We start from the raw sequence: 20,150 nt of genomic DNA on the forward strand, positions 1-20,150 counted from the left end.
GAGGCGCTTGATGAAGCGGTCCCTCAATTTACGACAGGTCTCACCAATGTAGGAGGTTGCAGCGGAGGCATCGGACACAAAAGACAACTCCATCAGATTCGCAGGTGAAGTCTGGGGCCCTGAAAGGAGGTGAGGAGGAGGTGTATGGGCAGATGTAGCACTCAGGCCACTTGCAGGAATAAGTGCCTGAAGGGAGGTGAGTGGGGAGGGACTAATGGACAAGGGTATCATGATCCTTGCAGACAGCTTGGGGAAGAGAGAGGTAAAGATATGTTTAATGGTAGCATCCCTTTGGAGATCGTGGAAGTTGCGGAGGATGTGTTGGATGCAGCGGCTGGTAGGGTGGTAGTTAAGGAGAAGAGGGGCTCTATCACTATTATGGCATCAGGAAGATGGGGTGAACGCAAATATACGGAAAATGGAGAAGACGCGGGTGTGGGCAGCATCAGAACCTTCTTCTTTAAAGAAGGATAACTTTGATGTCCTGGAATAGAAAGCTGCATCCTGGGAACAGATGTGGTAGAGGTGAAGAAACTGAAAAAAGGGAATAGCATTTTAACAGGAGATGGTGTGGGAAGAGGTGTAGACGAGCTCTATATAGTAAGTTTATTTTAACCATCATTTTCAAAATACTGATGTGTAGAGTAGTTCTGCGAGGATTTCAAATGGTATTGTCAAATGTCATATGTTCTCGCAACTGTCTAGCTGGTGTCAAGTAGGTGAGACATTACCTGTGAAAACATCGCACTGCTCTCTGTAAAAATAATTTGCTGCTTCATTTAGCAATAAAGATATCATGATCTCTCTCTTAATTATGGGTAGGCTTTAAATTGAGAGGCGGCATTGCATGCCCCATGCCAACATTTATTTGTTTGCCACCCCTGGTGGTCATATCACCCCACTGAATTATTTATAGCTATATAGGTTAGAAATTGTCGCTTTATCTGAAAGTCACGTACCTATAGTTAGAAAAGTGGACAAAAACATACAATTTGAATTATAAGACTTCTATTGATTGGTTAGTCTCTTTGAAAAATAAAATTTCAGGAAATTAACAAAGCATTGGATTTCTAGATCCCTTATTTAACATGATTCAATTTTGTTTTAACCACATAGGAAAAGATCCAGCATTTGGAAACTGCAAGCTTTCACAATCTCTTGCCATGTTTCAAGGTAATGAGAATTCACTTAATGTTGATTAAGCCTTTCACAACCACTAAAGCTATCCGCACTCCTTTCAGTATAGAAAATATGCCACAACTTCCATAGATCTAGAAACCTGTTTAACAAGCTGTAATATTTTTTCAAGCAACCAGAATTGAAAAATGGTTCAACTAAGGGTCATCTTAAATGTACTGCCAAAATAAAATACTTGCGCTTTTTCTACAAAAATGTAACTCGATTCCTGAAAATTTCAACTGTGCTGATATGCCAAATTAAAGACAAGGTTTAAAAAAAAAACAAATATCACACACATAAAGAGTTCATGAGCAATTTGATAGACATCTGAAAAATGAGATTACCTCAATTCCAACATTGTGATGAAGAATGCTAACCAGCAGAACATGCTCCATCATCAGTCTGTTCGGCATCAAGGCTGGTGTGACACAAGCAATTAACAGTACATCGGTTAGGGTCTCATTCATGTCTTTACGACTATTTGTCATGTAAAATTCTTCAAGCTGGCCACTAATAGAGGCCATATTTGGTTCACTCAGTCTGAAAGCAGATAACAATGATTTAATACACTTAACATGAAATACTTGTAAATATCAGTATAATTGAGTATTTATCCAATAGAGTGGTTAGCCTATACAATACTCAGGTACCATTCTAGTACATCTATGCTGCATATCTAACGCTGCTCTCAGTATTATAGATGCAGTCTAATAAGAGCTTTGTTTTACTTGGGTATGGATCCTCTAGTTGTCCATTTACAAATGTAAGTTTTCATTAATCTTTATTTTGTGCCATGACATTTTCATGATTTATGAACTCGAACCATAAAGGCACTGTTGATCCGCAATATTTCTGGCCTTTCATCATTTAGAAAGAACTACCTTACTACACTCTCGAGAAGATTTTGAACACCATCCCACATTTACTTGTTTAGTGAAACTGAAACAATTGCCTCTAGTGTTCTGGAGGAAAATATCAAGAGGAGCAGTTTGCAAATTAATATTTCTTCACATTTGAGAGACAAAAGATTTGTATAATGATTCATTACTTAACACACCAAACTTTCAAAGAGATGCTGTTTCCTTTGTACAAACTTCATTTGTATATCCAAACTCAATTTAAAAGATAAATTTCTTAGTTCACAGTGGCTGTGTGCTTAGTCACCTGCTTAACTCACTTTATTGTCTGGTTGTCCGCCCTGTTGGTGCAGTGTTTCATTGCTTCTTTTATGGTTACTGGATTTATTGAGTATGCCCATAAGAAAACAAATCTCAGGGTTGTTTATCGTGACATACTGTATATTTATTATCAAAGGACATTTACTTTGAAGTTTTGAAGTTTGAACTTTAACAGCATAGAATGAACTAATCATCTCTTCCCCAGAATAAATCACTAGTTTCACTCCTAGCCACTTTGAAGCCTGGCAAATTCTCGTCTTCATTTTTTTTTTACTTTTTTGCATTAAGCTTTATAATTTTCTTAGCTCTGATTCTATTTGCTGGTGTATTCTGCCTCTTTTGCTTCCCAATACAGTCTGGCTGTCATGTTATGCACAATTCAGGGAATCCCGCCCCCCGAATATCTCCTCAGTTAAGCCTCTACTTTACAATCAGAGCATCAGAATGTTATACAGCAAGGAAACAGGCCCTTCATCCCATCTCAAACCTGCTGACCAAATTGTCTGCCTGTGTTTGGCCCATAACCCTCCAAATCTTTCCTATCCACGTACATGCTTATATGTCGTATAAACCTGTAATTGTATCAGTCCTACAGCTTCCTTGGGCAGCTTCCCCCATATACCCACCAACCCACATCCCTTTTAAATCTTTTCTGCTAATCTTAAGCCTCTGCCCTCTAGCTTTAGACTCCTCTATGTCACCATTTCTTCTCTAGCTTCCCATAATGCTCTAATATACATGTGGTCAGGCCTGTGATTTATCTATCTTAATAGGTTTCAAATTGCTAGCTCCTCCTCTTTCCTAATGTGAGCACCTCCTACTTTTTATTTGGAATTTTGTAATAACTTTCCATTTCCTTTTTAATCTTTCTCCCCTTTCTGATTCTACCATCTCTTTTCCAACACCACTAAACTCTAATGACGATATTGGTTCCATTCTCATTGAAGTGTAGTACACCTTGTTTGCAGAGGTCCCATCTCCTTCAGAGATTGTCTGAGTTCCTCAGGAATCCAAAGCCTTCATCTCCTATGTCACCTTTCCAGTCAATGCACTAATCTGCTTTATCTTCCTATTCCTGCGCTCAAAACATGTGGCAAAGACATAAACAAATTCTACCAACTTTGTGGTCCTGACCTGTATCTTTTTGTAACTCCCTAAATTCTGCCCATGAAACATTATCTGTCTTTATACTAATGTCATTGGTATCAATATGAACTACGTTCTCTGGCTGTTCATCATTTCTCTGAAAAGGAAGTATAAAATCTATCTTACAGTCCATCACTTCTTGAAAATATTTCAAACTTAACTGAAAGCTTACTACTTTAGCTTTATGTTATTTAATTAAACAAGTCACATTAGAAATGATTCAGCTTGATAAAACTATTTGATTACACTGGTTATAAAAAAAACAAACTGCAGGTACTAGGAACTTGAAATAACAACTAAAAATGCTGGCAATACTCAGCATGTCAGACAGCATCTGTGGAGAAAGATACAGCTGTCCTACTTCCGATCATCAATGTGAAATATTAACGTGTTTTCTTTGCATGTATGCTACGTAATCCAGGTATTTCCAACATTTTCATCTATTTTATACTGAACTGTATGAGAAGACATGTTCAGCATCAAACAATTTCTTCCAGATTAAGCATTTTCTTTACAAAGCAATCCTCAAGGCTCTGAAACATTGTAATGAGTCAATTTATTATGGAAGTTATTGTTCTTTAAGAGTTAATACAATATTTGTTTAATTTCTTGTCATAATTGATTTATAATGCTAATTATCTTAAGAACAAAATATGTTGGAAGCACTTAGCCATTCAGGGAATATCTCTAGATTTAGTAAGACAGAAACAATACTATTAATACAATTAAGTCACTGTGGATCTCAAATGTTTCCAACTTTTTGTCATCTGTAAGGTACTATATACTTCCACATCCTCAGGTGAAATTTGATTGAAACTGAAATGCTTGAAGCAGGCGAGGGGATAGCTTACAAAGGACTGCTTGTGGTCGGGGATGGTGTGGTGCCAACATGATTTTGTGCAAGGAAAAACCTGCCTCTTCGATCTTTTTGAATTTTCTGAGGAAGCTAATAAAAATGACGAAGGCAAGATCCATAGATGTGACATTCATGGGCTTTACTAAGACGTCTGACAAGGTCTCATGTGATAGGCTGGTCAAGAACATTAGGACACCTAGGATCCCCTTCCTTTCCTGATGAAGGGTCTCGGCCTAAATATCAACTGTTTATTCTCCTCTATATATGCTACCTCACTTGCTGAGCTCCTCCAGTATTTTGTGTGTGTTTCTGGGATCCAAGGTGCTTTGACAAAATTGATTTGATGATAGGATGTACTGGTGGATGGCTGCTTTTCTAACTGGAAACTTATATTCAGAATGTACCAGAGACCAGTGCTGGGGCTTTGAAGGGTATGTTATGACTTGGATAAGAATGTTTGTTGTATGATAAGCAAGCTTGCTAACGACATGAAGATTGGTGGAGTTGTAGATAGTGAGGATGCTTGCCCAAGGATATAGAGTGCCTATAAAAAGTATTCACCCCTTGTTTTATTGTTTTACAACATTGAATCACAGAGGATTTCATTTGGCTTTTTGACACCCATCAACAGAAAAAGAGACTTTCATGTCAAAGGGAAAACAGATCTCTACAAAGTGATCTAAATTAATTACAATAAGAAACAGAAAATAATTGATTGCATAAGTATTCACCCCACCCCACCCTTTAATATGGCACACCAAACCATTGGTTTTAGAAGTCACATAATTAGTTAAATGGAGATCTGTTTTTGGAGACCTGTGTGCAGTCAAGGTGTTTCAAAATACACCTGTATCTGGAAGGTCCAACTGCTGGTGACCACACCAGGAAGGCAAAAGAGCACTCCAAGCAACTCTGCGAAAAGGTTATTGAAAAGCACAAGTCAGGAGATGGATACAAGAAAATTTCCAAGTCATTGAACATCCCTTGCCTGCTGCAGTGAAGCATCCTTGGAGTACAGTTAAGTCAATCATCAGGAAATGGAAAGAATATGACACAGCAGGCTGTCCTCAAAAACTGAGTTACTGTGCAAGAAGGAAGCTAGTGAGGCAGGCCACCAAGAAGCTCTGACAACTCTGGAAGAGTTACAAGCTGTAGTGGCTGAGATGGGAGAGACTGCGCATATAACCGTTGCCCGGGTGCTTCATCTACCACAGCTTTTAAGAGAGTGGCAAAGAAACGGCCACTGTTGAAAAAAACTCACATGAAATCTTGGCTAGAGTTTGTCAGAAGGCATGTGGGAGACTCCGAAGTCAGTTGCAAGAAGGATTTATGTTCTGATGAAACCAAAATTGAGCTTTTTGGCCATCAGATTAATGCTATGTTTGGCATAAGCCAAACACCACCCATCATCAAAACACACTATTCCTACTGTAAAGCACTGTGGTGGCTGCACCATATTGTGGAGATGCTTCACTGCAGCAGGTCCTGGAAGGATTGTGAAGGTAGAGGGTAAAATGGATGCAGCAAAATACAGGGAAACCCTAGAGGAAAACCTGATGCAGTCTGCAAGAGAACTGCGACTAGGGAGGAGATTTGTTTTCCAGCAAGAGAATGACCCCAAGCATAAAGCCAAAGCTATACAGGAATGGCTTAAAAACAACAAAGTTGATATCCTGGAGTGGCCAAGTCAGAGTCCAGACCTCAATCCAATTGAGAACTTGTGCCTGGACTTGAAAAGGGCTGTTCTCATGATCCCCATGCAATCTAACAGAGCTTGAGCAGTTCTGTAAAGAAGAATGGGGAAAATTTGCAGTGACCAGCTGTGCAAAGCTGAGAGAGACATACCCACACAGACTGAAGGCTGTAATTGCTGCCAAAGGTGCATCTACTAAATATTGACTTAAAGGGGGTGAATACTTATGCAATTATTTTGTGTTTTATATTTGTAATTAATTTAGATCACTTTGTAGAGATCTGTTTTCACGTTGACACAAGGAAGTCTTTTTCTGTTGATCAGTGGCAAAAAAAAACATGAAAACTTCTACCAAAGGGGTGAATACTTTTTATAGGCACTGTAGAAGGATGAGACTTTGGACATGCAAATCCAGAAATGCCTGAAAATAGGAACACAGCAGAATAGGACAGTGAAGGAAACATTTAGCTTGCTTGTTTTCTTGGGCAGGTATAGAGTATAAGAGTTGTGATATCAATTTGCAGCCATCCAGGCACTGGTTAGGCCACGCTGAGAACAGTGCAGTCCTGGTCATCACACTATACAAAGGATGTAACAGCATTAGGAAGACTTCATTCGGGATTCACCAGGATGTTTTCTGGAATGCAGGGCTTTAGTTATAAGAAGCAATCAGAAAGGATGAAATTGTTCTCACTAGAGAGCAGAAGGCTAAGTTTTATAAAATAATGAAGGCATAAGTCAGGTAGATAGTGTTCTCTATCTGAAGAAAACTATTTAAATGAGATCTCAGGGACAGGGATTTCCACAAATATGGCACGAGTTGCCAGAGGAGGTGGTAGATGCAAATATAATCACAGCATTTAAAAACTTTTTCTTTTTTTTTTCCTACATGGATAGGAAAGCAGTAGAGGAATATGGACCAAATGCGGGAAAATAAGAAATCTGTGTGCAAGTCTTTTTTGCACCCATGCATACAGTACATATATTTATGCATATGACAATAAACTCAACTAAACTCAACAGTTGCAAGATCTGAACACAAAGAGGCAATTCTTATTTCTAAAATAAAATTCTCCACTTTCCAAAAGCACCACTACAAAACATTCACATCCGTACCTATTCAGAAGTCCTTTTACACTCTTCCTCAGTCTTGCAAGTTCTTCTTTCTTTTTCTCAGTCACAGTTTCAGACAACTCACGTAACTGTGGAGGTATATATTTTTCCGATACAGTGCCATCATTTGATTTTTCATCCTAAAAGAAATAATTGAACAAACTGTACCAGCTGAAGTGTACTATATTTCACCCTTTACTCTCTAGGACACAAGTGAATTTATCTCTCACAGGTATTTAAGAAAAAAATTTGATGTCCCAATCCAATAAGAAAAGTCTGCTTTGAAAGACTAGTCTGTAATGGATTGCATATATTGAATTAGATACCCAAATAGCAGAATCATATGGAGATTTATGTTTTGTTTTAGAATTAAATGTTTCATGTATTTTAATATGATCCTTTGTTGAGAATGGATTTCTGACTTAGTATGCAAGCACCTTGTTTCGTTGAGAAGTATAGATCAATTCATTCTTGCCTCCAGTTAGCGAGTCCCATAGGCCTGGCTGAAGAGATGGTACAAATCATCCAGTTTTACAGCAAGCACAACTTGTGTAAAGGATGATTTCAGGGGGACCCTCAGGGCATCAAGAACTATCATACAGTCGACCTTCACTAATCCGACCTCCTTCGATAATCTCCACGCAACTGTCATTTCAAATTTCCCAGGCCACCATACCAATCTGCTGCACACTGTTTTGGTTGTGCTACATCTGTTCACATGTTGGCACGCTCTTGTAAGTGCAGACAGGCGATTCCTGCTTGTTTTCCTGCATTTATTAATATCATTGGCTCTTTTTTAGCCCCATTTATGGGCCCAGTGAGTAAACGAAATGCACCTCGTGCTGTGAGTGAAAACACCTCACATTATCCATTAAAGATAAGGTTGAACTCTTGAAAAAACTGGACAGTGGTGTATCGGTGAAAAGCTTGTGCAAGTGTTACAACATTGGCTCTTCCACAGTGTACAATACAAAGAAACAGAAAAACTGCTACATTTTTTTTTGCTGGTAGTGGCTCAAAGAAACAGATGTGCATAAGAAAAACAATGAAAGATGGAAGAAGTTCGGAACTAGATAAAGTGCTGATAATGTGGTTTAATCCTCGTGTAAGTGAACCTTCCCAGTGACAAATGGCGTCAAACAAGGCTGCGTTCTTGCCCCGACTCTGTTCAGTATGGTATTCTCTGCCATGCTGACAGATGCCTTCTGTAACTACGAAGAAGGAATCCACGTCAGGTACAGGACTGACGGCAGGTTGTTCAACCTTAGGCGCCTGCAGGCAGTTACAAAGGTGCAAGAGACTGTCATCAGGTAGGAATGGGGTGATAGCACGGGTGAATGAGTGGCTGAGGAGATGGTGCAGAGGGTAGAGTTTCAAGTTCTTGGATCATTGGAACCCTTTCTGGGTAAGGGTGACTTGGACAAGAGGGGCAGTTGCACCAGAATCAATATCCTGCCCGGGAGGTTTACTAATGCTACTCAGGTGGGTTTGAACTAGCTTTGCAGGGGCTGGGAACTGGAGGACCTGGTCAGTAAGGAAAGGATCAGACAGGAAGGTAGACGTCAGGGAAACTATAGAAAAGCAAAAATCAAAATAACAGGTATGATGGGTCGGATAGTTTGAAATGATGTATTTTAATGTTAGGAGTATTATGGGTAAAGTTGATGAACTTAGAGCATATGGAACTACGATGTTGTGGCCATTACAGAAACTTGATTGAGAAAGGGGCAGGAATGGGTGACTAATGTACCTGATTACTGAATTTTTAGAAAACATAAGAGGTGGTAAAAGAGGGGGCAGGGGTTATTGAAGGAGACAAGAGACGAGATTGCTGGGGCCTTGACTAGTATCTTCGTGTCCTCTCTAGGCACAGGGCTGACAAGTGGCTGATGTTGTACCTCTATTTAAGAGAGGAACAAGGGTAAATCCTGGAAACTATAGACCAGTGAGTCTCATGTCAGTTGTTGGGAAACTGCTGAAGAAAATTCTTAGGAGTAGGATATATGAACATTTGGAAATCCATGGCCTAATTAGGGAGAGCCAGTGCCAGAATGGCTTTGTTGTGACAGGCCGTGTCTTACAAACTTGAGTGAGTTTTTTCACAAGGTGATGAGAGAGATTGATGAAGGTAGGGCAGTGTATGTTGTTTACATGGGTTTTAGTAAGGCATTTCACAAAGTCCCTCATGGAACGCTAATCCAGAAGATTAAGATGCATGCTGTCCAAGGCAAGTTGGCTGTTTGGATTCAAAAGCGGCTTGCGCATAGAAGACAGAGGGTACTGGCTGAAGGTACCTATTTGAGCGGGAGTTCTGTAGGGATCTGTGCTGAGGCCTCCGCAGTTTGATGTATATAAATGACCTGGATGAAAATATAAATGGGTGGGTTAGTAAGTTTGCGGATATTACCAAGATCGGTGGAGTTTCGGATAGTGTAGAACAGTGGTCCCCAACCACCGAATCGCAGACTGGTACCAGGCTGCAAAGCATGTGCTACCGGGCCGCGAGGAAACTATATGATTTGGTGATATGAAACTATATGAGTCAGCTGCACCTTTCCTCATTCCCTGCCACGCCCACTGTTGAACTTGAATGCACGCAAGGACATCAGTCGGTCATTAACCTACAACTACTTGATGAGTAAAAAACGTCACTTGAGAGTTTCTTTGGAAGAGATGGTAGGGGACATAAAAGGCCTAACGATGATGATAACGCAGAGGCAGCTGAGGCCGAGACTGCAAAAAAAAAACTTCCTCCAATAGAAAATAGGACGAGTCGTACATAAAATATGGCTTTATTGCGACCAGTGACTCGCACGCTCCAAGGGTGCACGAGGATATGTTGTGTACACTGCCGCTGCCAACTAACACAACTGGGGCAGAACTATTCAAGTCTTTGAATGACATGTCAGGCAAACTGGCCTGGTCATTCTGTGTTGGAATATGCACAGACGGGAGTGCAGCTATGACTGGACGGCTGTCTGGTTTCACTTCCCGAGACAAAGAGGTTGCTCCTGAATGCCAGTCTACACACTGTGTCATACACAGGGAGATGCTGGCTAGCCGAGAAATGCCACCTGATCTTAACATTGTATTGAGTGACGTTGTTGAAGTTATCAATCACATCAAAGCAAAAGCCCTTAACTCACGTCTGTTTGAGCAGCTTTATGAGGAAATGGATGCAGAGCACAAACGCCTTCTCTTACACACTGAAGTCAGGTGGCTCTCAAGGGGGAGAGCCCTGGCCAGGGTTTTTGAGTTAAGAGAGCAGCTACAGAGATTTCTTTCAGGAAAAAAGCCACCACTGGCAGCACACTTCAGTGACGAGGAGTGGATACCAAAACTCGCTTATCTGTGTGACATCTTCAACCCGCTCAATGAACGCAACTTGTCACTTCAGGGGAGAATGACAACAGTCTTCAAGTTCGCAGATAAATTGTCTGCTTTCAAAGCCAAACTGGAACTGTGGGGACGGCGAGTTGACAGGGGCATATTTCACATGTTCCCAAAATTAGCTGGAATTTTGGGAGACTGAGCTGCACCGTCCTTCTCACAGCTGGTGCGCGATCACCTATCTTCACTGTCGACAGAATTTGAGCATTACCTCTCAACCGCAATTGATCCAAGACGTGCAAAGGCATGGGTCCGTGACAGTACTGCATACTAGGGGCAGTTTAGAGGCTTACTCAACCAAATTAATAATATAGATGACAAAAAAAATGGACCCAGCTCCTTTTGCCAAAGCATACCTCTATTCACAGACATCCTAGTCTGAGAAATACCCTTTGACAATCTCTACACACAAATTGTTGGAGGAACTCAGTGGGTCAGGCAGCACTATGGAGAAAAATGAACGGTTGACATTTCAGGCTGAGACTCTTCATCAGGATGGAATAGGACGTCTGACATAGAGTTCCTCCAGCAGTTTGTATTGGTGCCGATCCAGATTTTCAGCATCCGCAGTCTTTTATGTCTTTCACCATCACCCTGTACTTTTCCTTCCATCCAGCTAATTTTGTATCCAGTTTGCTAGCTCTCTCTGTTTCTGAGTTATAATGAGAACAGTGGGTCCATGAAACCTGACAGGACCTTATGAATATCGTCCACAGATGAGGTCAATACAGTTTGTGAAATGCATGTTTGGAAAAAAATAAGTACGAAGGCTAAAATAAGTGGTGGGGGTGGGGGGAAGAAAGGGAAATTTAAAGGAAACGAGTAAAAAAAATCAAGAAGTTGCTCAGCAACACAATCACGGAAAGAAGAATGTAAGGTCAGAGCATGAAATTATTACTGGAGTAACAGATTATGAAAAACTCTAGGGAGGAAACCCAACCTGTTTTTGTTTTAAATTACGCAACGACTTTCATAGCTCTTAACCATTCTGGGAATGCGTGACAACAATTACATTAAATACCTGTTCATTTTCAGGTGTTGATTGACTTGGCAGGGAACTTTCGTCACCATCATCACTAGATAGATCAGAATCCTGGTCGAGGGATGCTGTCACTGCCATCAAACTATCTTCTTCTCTCACATCATCCGCGTCGGACGGGCATGAACCCTCTTCTGACATCTGTTCATCTTCAGATTGATCCAGGTCATTGTCAGCCTCCTCAGTCATAAACTCCTCTCGCAATGCGCCCATCTCATCGTCACTTTCGTCATACAAGCCTGACATGGTAGCGGCGCCAGGTTCTACAATCCCTAGGATGTAATCCAGGCCATCCCGGGCGAAAGCCTGCGGGATGGTAGCTTTATTTTTACGCTTGTTCAATCCCAAAGCCTTTTCTAACCGCTTGATCTCCCTTTCTTCCTCCTGGTTGGCCTCCAGTAAGCCGAGTCTCCGGACTTTGGCTGAGGACTTTCCTTTAATGGACTTGGAAGAGGCTGGCGTCGCCTTCTTTTTCTTTTTCGTCTCCTGGCAAGACTTGGGTCCTCTTTCACCGTCTCCCTCACACCTTTTCTCTTTCGGAGCCAGTGATTTCAGGCTGTTGTCCGGAGCCTCTTCGGGGCTCGTTTTCAGGTATTTCCTCTGATAATAGTCTCTCATCCTGCGCTTCTTCAGCACCCGCTGCTCCTTCCTCATCTCTTTCCGACTTTTCGACCTGCTCGGGCCGAGGCCGTATCCGTGGTGCCGAGCCCCAGCTGGTTCTGGTTCGGCCTCCACCGTTCCCACGAACCGTTCGATCGCTTCTTGAAACTGCTTCAACGGGCCGGGGCAGCACCGCCGTTTCTTCCCCTTCATCGCTACACCACCAGCAAAAACACGCTCGCCTATTTAACCGTAAAACTTACAATCGCAGCTGTACGTGGGTAAAGTTCAGCGACGCACAACGTGATTAAAATTCACTCGCGATCGAAGTGACTCGCGAGACCCGCCGTGTGCAATTTAAAAAAAATGTCGTTGGATGGGTACATCCTACCTTGACTGTCCAATAAAGTACTGCTCCTCCGTCAATCTTCCAGCGCGATTTGCCGAGTCTCTGACACTCCTCCGTTTTCATTGGCTAGCATGCACGTCAATATCCTTTTAGACCGTTTAACCCCGCCTCCGTTCTCTTCAAGTTAGGTTGATGCCACGTTTAACCTATAGGCGGAAGGGATATAGCAGGGTGCCGTTATCTTGCGGGTTCAGTCAGCCTATGACGGGTGTTGTTACTGTTTCAGGTTGCCGTCGCGCCGTGATGAAGGAAGAGCGAGTGGGGGTGTGATGTGATCTGGCGTTGCGCTACCGTTTGAAATACGGTGCCGCCGGTTGTGTCTTTCTACTCGAGCGTTACCTCGCCCTGAATGTATTTGGTTCTAAATTGCTTGTTATGTGGCTTCTATTTTTGTCTTTGACTTAAATGTTAAGCTTCTCTGAAGGATGGACGCCGACGATGTGACAATCAGAGAGCAAAACTTTCACAGCCAGGTCCGCGAGTATATTGTAAGTAGTTACACCTGCATCGCCTCTTCACCGTATCATTCAGTGTTGTTTTCTTAGTGTTTCTCGAATGATCGACCAAGAGGAACAAGATGAATACTGGCGGCTGTTGAAATTGGTCTTATTCTATTGAGATGACTCCCACAAAGCGGAGGGTTCTTGCATTGTTTTGTTGAGCACGTAGATGATTATTTGCGGTTTTCTTCTTTTCGCTTTTTTCCCCTGCAAGACTATTGAATAGCCCTCTCACTAACTGTTACGAACTTGCGGATGGTCTCAGTGTTTTGTAGTTTGATATGTTTCCTCGGATTATTCTCTTCCTGTAGTTGTTACGGAATAGCTTCTTGGCTTGAGATGCAGGTGCAGTTATCGCAAAGGCTGCCAATGTTACAGCGAATAGGCCTAGAATATAGTGAGGAAGTATCAAGGGAACTGGTTCGACAAAGAGCTATTGTTGATCTATGATGCAAACAACAGGAATTCTGCAGATGCTGGAAATTCAAGCAACACACATCAAAGTTGCTGGTGAACGCAGCAGGCCAGGCAGCATCTATAGGAAGAGGTACAGTCGACGTTTCAGGCCGAGACCCTTCGTCAGGACTAACTGAAGGAAGAGTGAGTAAGGGATTTGAAAGTTGGAGGGGGAGGGGGAGATCCAAAATGATAGGAGAAGACAGGAGGGGGAGGGGGAGGGATAGAGCCAAGAGCTGTACAGGTGATAGGCAAAAGGGGATACGATAGGATCATGGGACAGGAGGTCCTCTGGGTCCCCCCCTGTCTTTCTTCCCGGACCTCCTGTCCCATGATCCTCTCGTTGCACCAGTAATTAGATATATTGGTACATGATTGAGGAATTCTCACAAATTGGTCAAATACCTTTAACATTTTACAAAACCACATTTACTTAGGGTTTGTTTATATTAAGCCTATTTACAGTGCCTATATTTAAAAAAAAAGTATTCCCCCCGGAAGGTTTCATGTTTTTATTGTTTTACAACATTGAATCACAGTGGATTTAATTTGGCTTTTTTGACACTCATCAATGGCAAAACACAAAATATTTAGACACAAAATAATTGATTGCATAATTACTCACCCCTTTCAAGTCAGTATTTAGTAGATGAACCTTTGGCAGTGCTTACGGCCTTCACTCTGTGTTTTGCACATCTGGACACTGCAATTTTACGCTATTCTTCTTTACAAAACTGCTCAAGCTCTGTCAGATTGCATGGGGATCGTGAGTGAACAGCCCTTTTCAAGTACGGGCACCAATTCTCAGTTGGATTGAGGTCTTGACTCTGACTTGGCCTCTTCAGGACATTTGTTTTTAAGCCATTTTATGCTTGGGGTCACTGTCTTGCAGGAAAACACATCTTCAGTTCTCCTGCAGACCGCATGAGTTTTTTTTCCAGGATCTCCTTGTATTTCGCTGCTTTTGTTTTAACACTGTACCTCCACAAGCCTTAAAGGCCTTGCTGACAGTGAAGCATTCCCACAGCATGATGCAGCCACCACCATGCTTCACGATAGGGATGATGTGTGGTGTTTGGCTTTTGCCAAACATAGCATTTAGTCTGACGGCCAAAAAGCTCAAAATTTTGGTTTCATCAGAGCATAGAACCTTCTTCCAGCTGACTTCAGACAAGCTGAGTACATGTCTTCTGGCAAACTGTAGCTGAGATTTCATGTGATTTTTTTTCAACGGTGACTTTCTCTTTGCCATTGCACCCGGGTAATGGTCGTTGTACGCACAGTCTCTCCCATCTCAGGTACTGAAGTCTAACTGCTCCAGAGATGTCATAGGTCTCTTGGTTGCCTCCCTCACTAGTCCCTTTTGTCTTTGTGGTGTAGTTTTTTGCCGAGATACTGACTCACCAGCAGTTGTATCTTTCAGATACAGGTGTATTTTGAAACATCTTGACTGCTCGCAGATTTATATATAGCTAGGACATCTTAACCAAATATGTGTCTTCTAAAACCATTTGGCTGCACCAGTGATGACTTGGTGTGTCATATTAAAGGTGTTGAATACTTGCACAATAAATTATTTTGTGTTTTATATTTGTTATTAATTTAGTTCACTTTGTAGAGATCTGTTTTCACTTTGATGGGTAAGAGTCTTTTTCTGTTGATCAGTGTCAAAAAGCCAAATGAAATTCACTGATTCAATGTTGTAAAACAATAAAACATGAAAACTTCCAAGGAGGTGAATACTTTTTACAGGCACTATGTATGATTCCCTAGTTCCAGCAGCTTCCATGCAATGCCTCCCATGTTTCCTCCTTAAGTGACAGATTTGAGAGGCTGTTATTCAAGGCCCAGAGGCTAGGTTGGGGGATTACAGTGTAGTCTTTGAGGAGCTTTAGCATTTATTCGGCTGTTCTGAGTTTCTTACTTCCTGTCTGGACAAAGGTGGGAGCTGCAGGGAGGATGTGCAAACTGTAAACACCAGAGATTCTGCAAATGCTGGAAATATGATGGAAGTTCTGGGCCTGAAATGTCGACTGTTTATTCCCTTTGTAGATGTTTCCTGATTTGCTGAGTTCCTCCAACAATTATGTGAGCAGACTGTACACAGCAGCACAGTACAGGGTACCATTCACTGGGGGGGGAGGGTGGTAGGGAGGGAGAAGGAAATATTGTTGTAGTCCAAGAAGATAGATATACTTCATTGATCCCAAAATTACAGTGTCACAGTAATATTACAAGCGCACAAATAGAAATATTAGAAAAGAAGTAGAAAGAATAAAAACAAGTTACCACAGACAGTCTAACAGGAGGTGTCATCACTTTCCTGGTTAAAGGTTGACTTATTATAGAGCCTAATGGCTGAGGGCAAGAATGATTTCATATAGCGCTCTTCGGAGCACCACAGTTGTCTTAGTCTATTACTGAAAGTGCTCCTGTGTTCAGCCAAGGTGGCATGCAGAGGGTGAGAAATATTGCCAGGATTTTCCATAGGATCATTTGTTCTACTACACCCTCCAGTGTGTCCAGTTTGACTCCTATAACCCAGACTTTCTGATCAGTTTTAATGAGCCTATGTTGATGCCTTTGCGCCAGTACACCACCGCACAGAAGATTGTACTGACGACAACAAACTGGTAGAACATGTGAAGCAGAGGCCTACATACTCCAAAGGACCTCAGCCTCCTCAGGAAGTACAGGTGACTCTGGCCCTCCTTGAATACAGCCTGTGATGGTGTAGTTGGGAATGCAGACACTGTTCTCTGCAGCAACAACAAAGTCCTGGAGGTTCTATTCTTGCTTGATGCCGAGTTAAGGACATCTCTTCTGGGTTGGAGAAGAACTTGAAGTGTGATGTGGGGAATCCACTTGCAATGGTTTAAGTAGTGAGTTCTTCTTTGTGAGGCACTGTCTGTGGAAGGAGGCCATTCTATTGGGATTGGCTTCATCAGAACTGTGCTGGTACAATTTCCTGGGAAAAGGCATTAATAGATTTATAGACAAGATTTTAGATTAATTGGAGGGGTTGGGGTTGGATTCTAGTGATGGGACGTTTCATAGATTTGGTAGCATGGTAGAGCCAATATGCGAAGTAGCTAATGATTTAGCAAATCTTCATATAAACAAACCGAGTTCTTGTGGTTTGGTGAAAAGTAAACCACATTGGATGAATATGTGTGAGTTCCTCAGTGATGTAGCATGCAGAGTCATAGCAAGACATAAAATCCTTTGGTCTATTGAGTCTGTTCCACCATTTGATCAGACTGATGATAAATTTACTTTGAAATCAAAGTCACCATATTTATTTTCTTGCAAGCATTCACGTAGAACAAAGAAATACAGTAGAATCAATGAAAAACTACACACAAAGGCCAAGAACTAATGTGCAAAAGACAAACTGCAAATATAAAAATAACTATGAATAATATTGACAACATGAGTTGTAGAATCCTTGAAAGTGAGTCCATAGGTTGTAGAGTCAGTTTAGTGTTGTATTAGTGAAGTTATCTATGCTGGCTCAGGAGGCAGCCAGCGGGGAGTTATTATCTCTCCACCACATTTCCTTGCCTTCTCCTCGTAACATTTGATGCAGTTACTAATCAAGAACCCATCAACCTCCATTTTAAATATACCCAATGACTTGATCTCCACAGCTTTGTGTGCCAAGGAATTCCATAGATTCACCACCCTCTGGCTAAAGAAATTCCTCCTCATCTCTGTTCCAATGGGATGTCCTTGTCCTCTGGTCCTATGCTCTCATGATTAGAAACTTCCTCTCCATGTCCATTCTATCCAGGCCTTTCAATAATCGATAGTTTCAATATGGTCTGACCAATGCCCTATACATTATATCCTTGCTTTTATATTTCATTTAATTTGCCTTCCTCAACACTAACTCAACTACAAGTTAACCAATAGAGAATCCTGCATGAGTGCTCCCAAGTTCATTTGCACCTCCGATTTCTGAATTAACTCCCCATTTAGAAAATTGTTATGCCTTTATTCCTTCTACCAAAGTGCATGCCCATACATTTCCCTGCACTATTCCATCTGTCACTTCTTTTGCCCATTTTCTTAATTTAAGTCCTTATGCAGACTCCCTGCTTCCTCAGCACTGCCTGCCTCTCCACCTACCTTTGTATCATCCGCAAGCTTGGCCACAAAGCCTTCAATTCTGTCAACCAGATCATTAACACCAACACCAACCCCTGTGGAGCACCATTAGTCACCGGCAGCCAACCAGTGCTGTCCCCCTTTACACATCTCCCATCAGGGTCTTTTTACCCTAGCAGTTTTGAAAAAAAAACTCTACCAACAATGATTTTACATCTTCTGATCCTGTATAATTTCTTTCCAGGTATTTGAGTTGACTTTTTTTTTTTAACCAACAGAGCTACCTTCTCCAGCCCCCCACCCTCCTGCCTGTCCTCTTGAAATGATGTATACTTTCTAACTGCACTTAAGATTATGTATATTATTTGTATACTGCATGTATTCAAATATAATACCTTCAGTCTTGTATTCACCACTCTTTCAATTTTGTCTCCATATGGCCTGAAGTTTAATACTTGTCCCTTTCTAAAATTTATGTTTTGTTCTTTATTCAGGAGCGTTCAGTAACCTCTCCTACCCTCTCACTTTTTCAAGTTGTAGAGAGGATAGGTTCAACTACTTGGTTTAGATCCCTATCCACAGACCTAGTTATGTGATTTGCCAAGACCGTGGTTTTAGCATGGTTCAGGTGGAGCTGTACCATCCGACAGTTCTTCCCTTCCTGAATACTGGTGCCAATGTCCCATGAATTCAAACCTACTTCTTCCGCACCAACCTTTGAGCCACCCATTTAACTTTGATCTTACTAACCCTGTGCCAGTTTGCTCATGGCTTGGGTAATAATCCGGTGATTATTAATTTTTCATGCTGCATTTTAATTGAGTCTGTAGCTGCTCAAATTCTCTCAGCAGAACCTCTTTCCCTATTCTTCCTGCATTGTTGGTACTCATGTGGACCATGATAACTGGATCGTTCTCCTCCCTCTCAAAATTCTTCTGTAGGTCGGATGAAATGTCTCAATCCAGGCACCAGACAGACAAAGCAGCCTTCAGGACTCTTGATCCTTGCAACAGAGAATTGTGTCTATTTCCCTCTGTTGAGTAGCTCTGTAAACCATGGTGCCACAGTTCAGTTGTTCATCCTTTCTTCAGCTGTCACTCATCCTCACAGGGGGCCACACTTGTTGGGCAAGCTCAAGGGCTGACGCTCTTTCAGCATTACCTCTAGGGCCTCCTACTTGCCTCACCTGCAGTCACACTCTCTTGTCCCTGACCACGCATTCAGTAGTTAATCTAATGGGTGAGACTGTCTCCTGAAACTGAGTCCAGGTAACTTTTTCCTCTCCCAGATTCCGTGTCATCAACTTAGAGCCTAAGCTCTTTGAGTGACCAGCATTTGCTGCAGATGTTGTCACCAGGAACTACAATGGGATCCACCCGTTCCCACGTCATGCAGTTCCATCACATCAGCTGATCCTGCATGCCTACTTTATTTAGTTGTAGTTTGAAGCTGATAGCGCAGGTAGATTCAAAGATTCAAACTCCATTTGCCAATTTGTGTCCACTTACCTAATCAATTTATATCCTGTTTCAGAAACCCGATGCCCTGAATGCAACATGCCCTTCCACCTATTTTTGTGTCATTAATATTCCACCACTCTTCCAATCATTAATATACAGGCCATTCCCCAGATTACAAACTGGTTCAATTTTTGCAGACGTTGATACAATGATTTTGTCTAGAAGTCAAAAATATGCAAACGAAAACAAAACACGGTATGGTAATCTTAACTCCACAGTACTGCAATGAATAGCACACAAATCAAATAAGAAACAACATTTACTAAAAGAGAGGAAGTTAGTTTTATCATTGGTAGAAACAGATGCATGTATGTACATCAGACTTTTGAGTTTGATAATATTTTAATGGAACATGTTCACACATAAGGGTGTCCATAAGGCAAACATTCACAACCTTGAGATGGTATGTACATTTTAAAAAAAAGAGGGTCAATAACTAATCCTTTGGCTATACAATATTGTTAAATCTATCTTTCCAGTCTGAAAGCAACCCATATATTCCAACTGTCTTCAATTTCCAACCTTCAATTCATGCAAACACACTTCTCCCAATACCATTAGCACCAGCCATGAGAAAGCTTGTCAATGTCTCCTCGAAATGTATTTATTTTATTGATTTATTTTTCTTTAATTGAGTTCTTTCAGGTTTCTTGCTTTGTAGCTACCTGTAAGCAAACAAATCTCAAGATTGTATAATTTATTAACTGACAGGTGAAACAAGTGATTAAGGCAAACAACATATTGACATTTAGTGCATGAAAGTTTGGAAATAGGGAAGTATTGTTACAATTGTACAGTGTGTTGATGAATTCAGTAATCTCTGAACCATTTTGGTCCACTTAAATAATGTCTTAATGCAGGCGGACCAAAGGAAATTTACCAGGTTAATTCGTAGGATGAGAGGATTGTCCTAACATGCAAAACTAAAGAAGTTGGATTTCTGTTCTTTAGAGTATAGAAG

General features: G+C 41.4%; 2 protein-coding genes across 4 annotated transcripts in view; one reads left to right on the plus strand and one right to left on the minus strand.

Moving 5' to 3' along the window:
• nom1 (nucleolar protein with MIF4G domain 1) overlaps positions 1-12,561 on the minus strand; it is a 66,993-nt gene extending 54,432 nt beyond the window's left edge. The window contains exons 1-3 of the mRNA XM_072254042.1: positions 11,577-12,561; positions 7,169-7,305; positions 1,524-1,719 (exon numbers count right to left, since the gene is read on the minus strand). Coding sequence (XP_072110143.1) covers positions 1,524-1,719; positions 7,169-7,305; positions 11,577-12,407 — 1,164 coding nt within the window. The 5' untranslated portion in view covers positions 12,408-12,561. The remainder of the gene's footprint in view (positions 1-1,523; positions 1,720-7,168; positions 7,306-11,576) is intronic.
• Positions 12,562-12,840: 279 nt separating this feature from the next.
• Positions 12,841-20,150, plus strand: part of lmbr1 (limb development membrane protein 1) — a 213,207-nt gene continuing 205,897 nt past the window's right edge. For all 3 annotated transcript variants that reach the window (XM_072254043.1, XM_072254044.1, XM_072254045.1), the window contains exon 1: positions 12,841-13,091. In XM_072254043.1, coding sequence (XP_072110144.1) covers positions 13,029-13,091 — 63 coding nt within the window. In that variant the 5' untranslated portion in view covers positions 12,841-13,028. The remainder of the gene's footprint in view (positions 13,092-20,150) is intronic.

Source organism: Mobula birostris, chromosome 3 (assembly GCF_030028105.1).
Source record: "Mobula birostris isolate sMobBir1 chromosome 3, sMobBir1.hap1, whole genome shotgun sequence".
Classification (NCBI taxonomy): Eukaryota; Metazoa; Chordata; class Chondrichthyes; order Myliobatiformes; family Myliobatidae; genus Mobula; species Mobula birostris.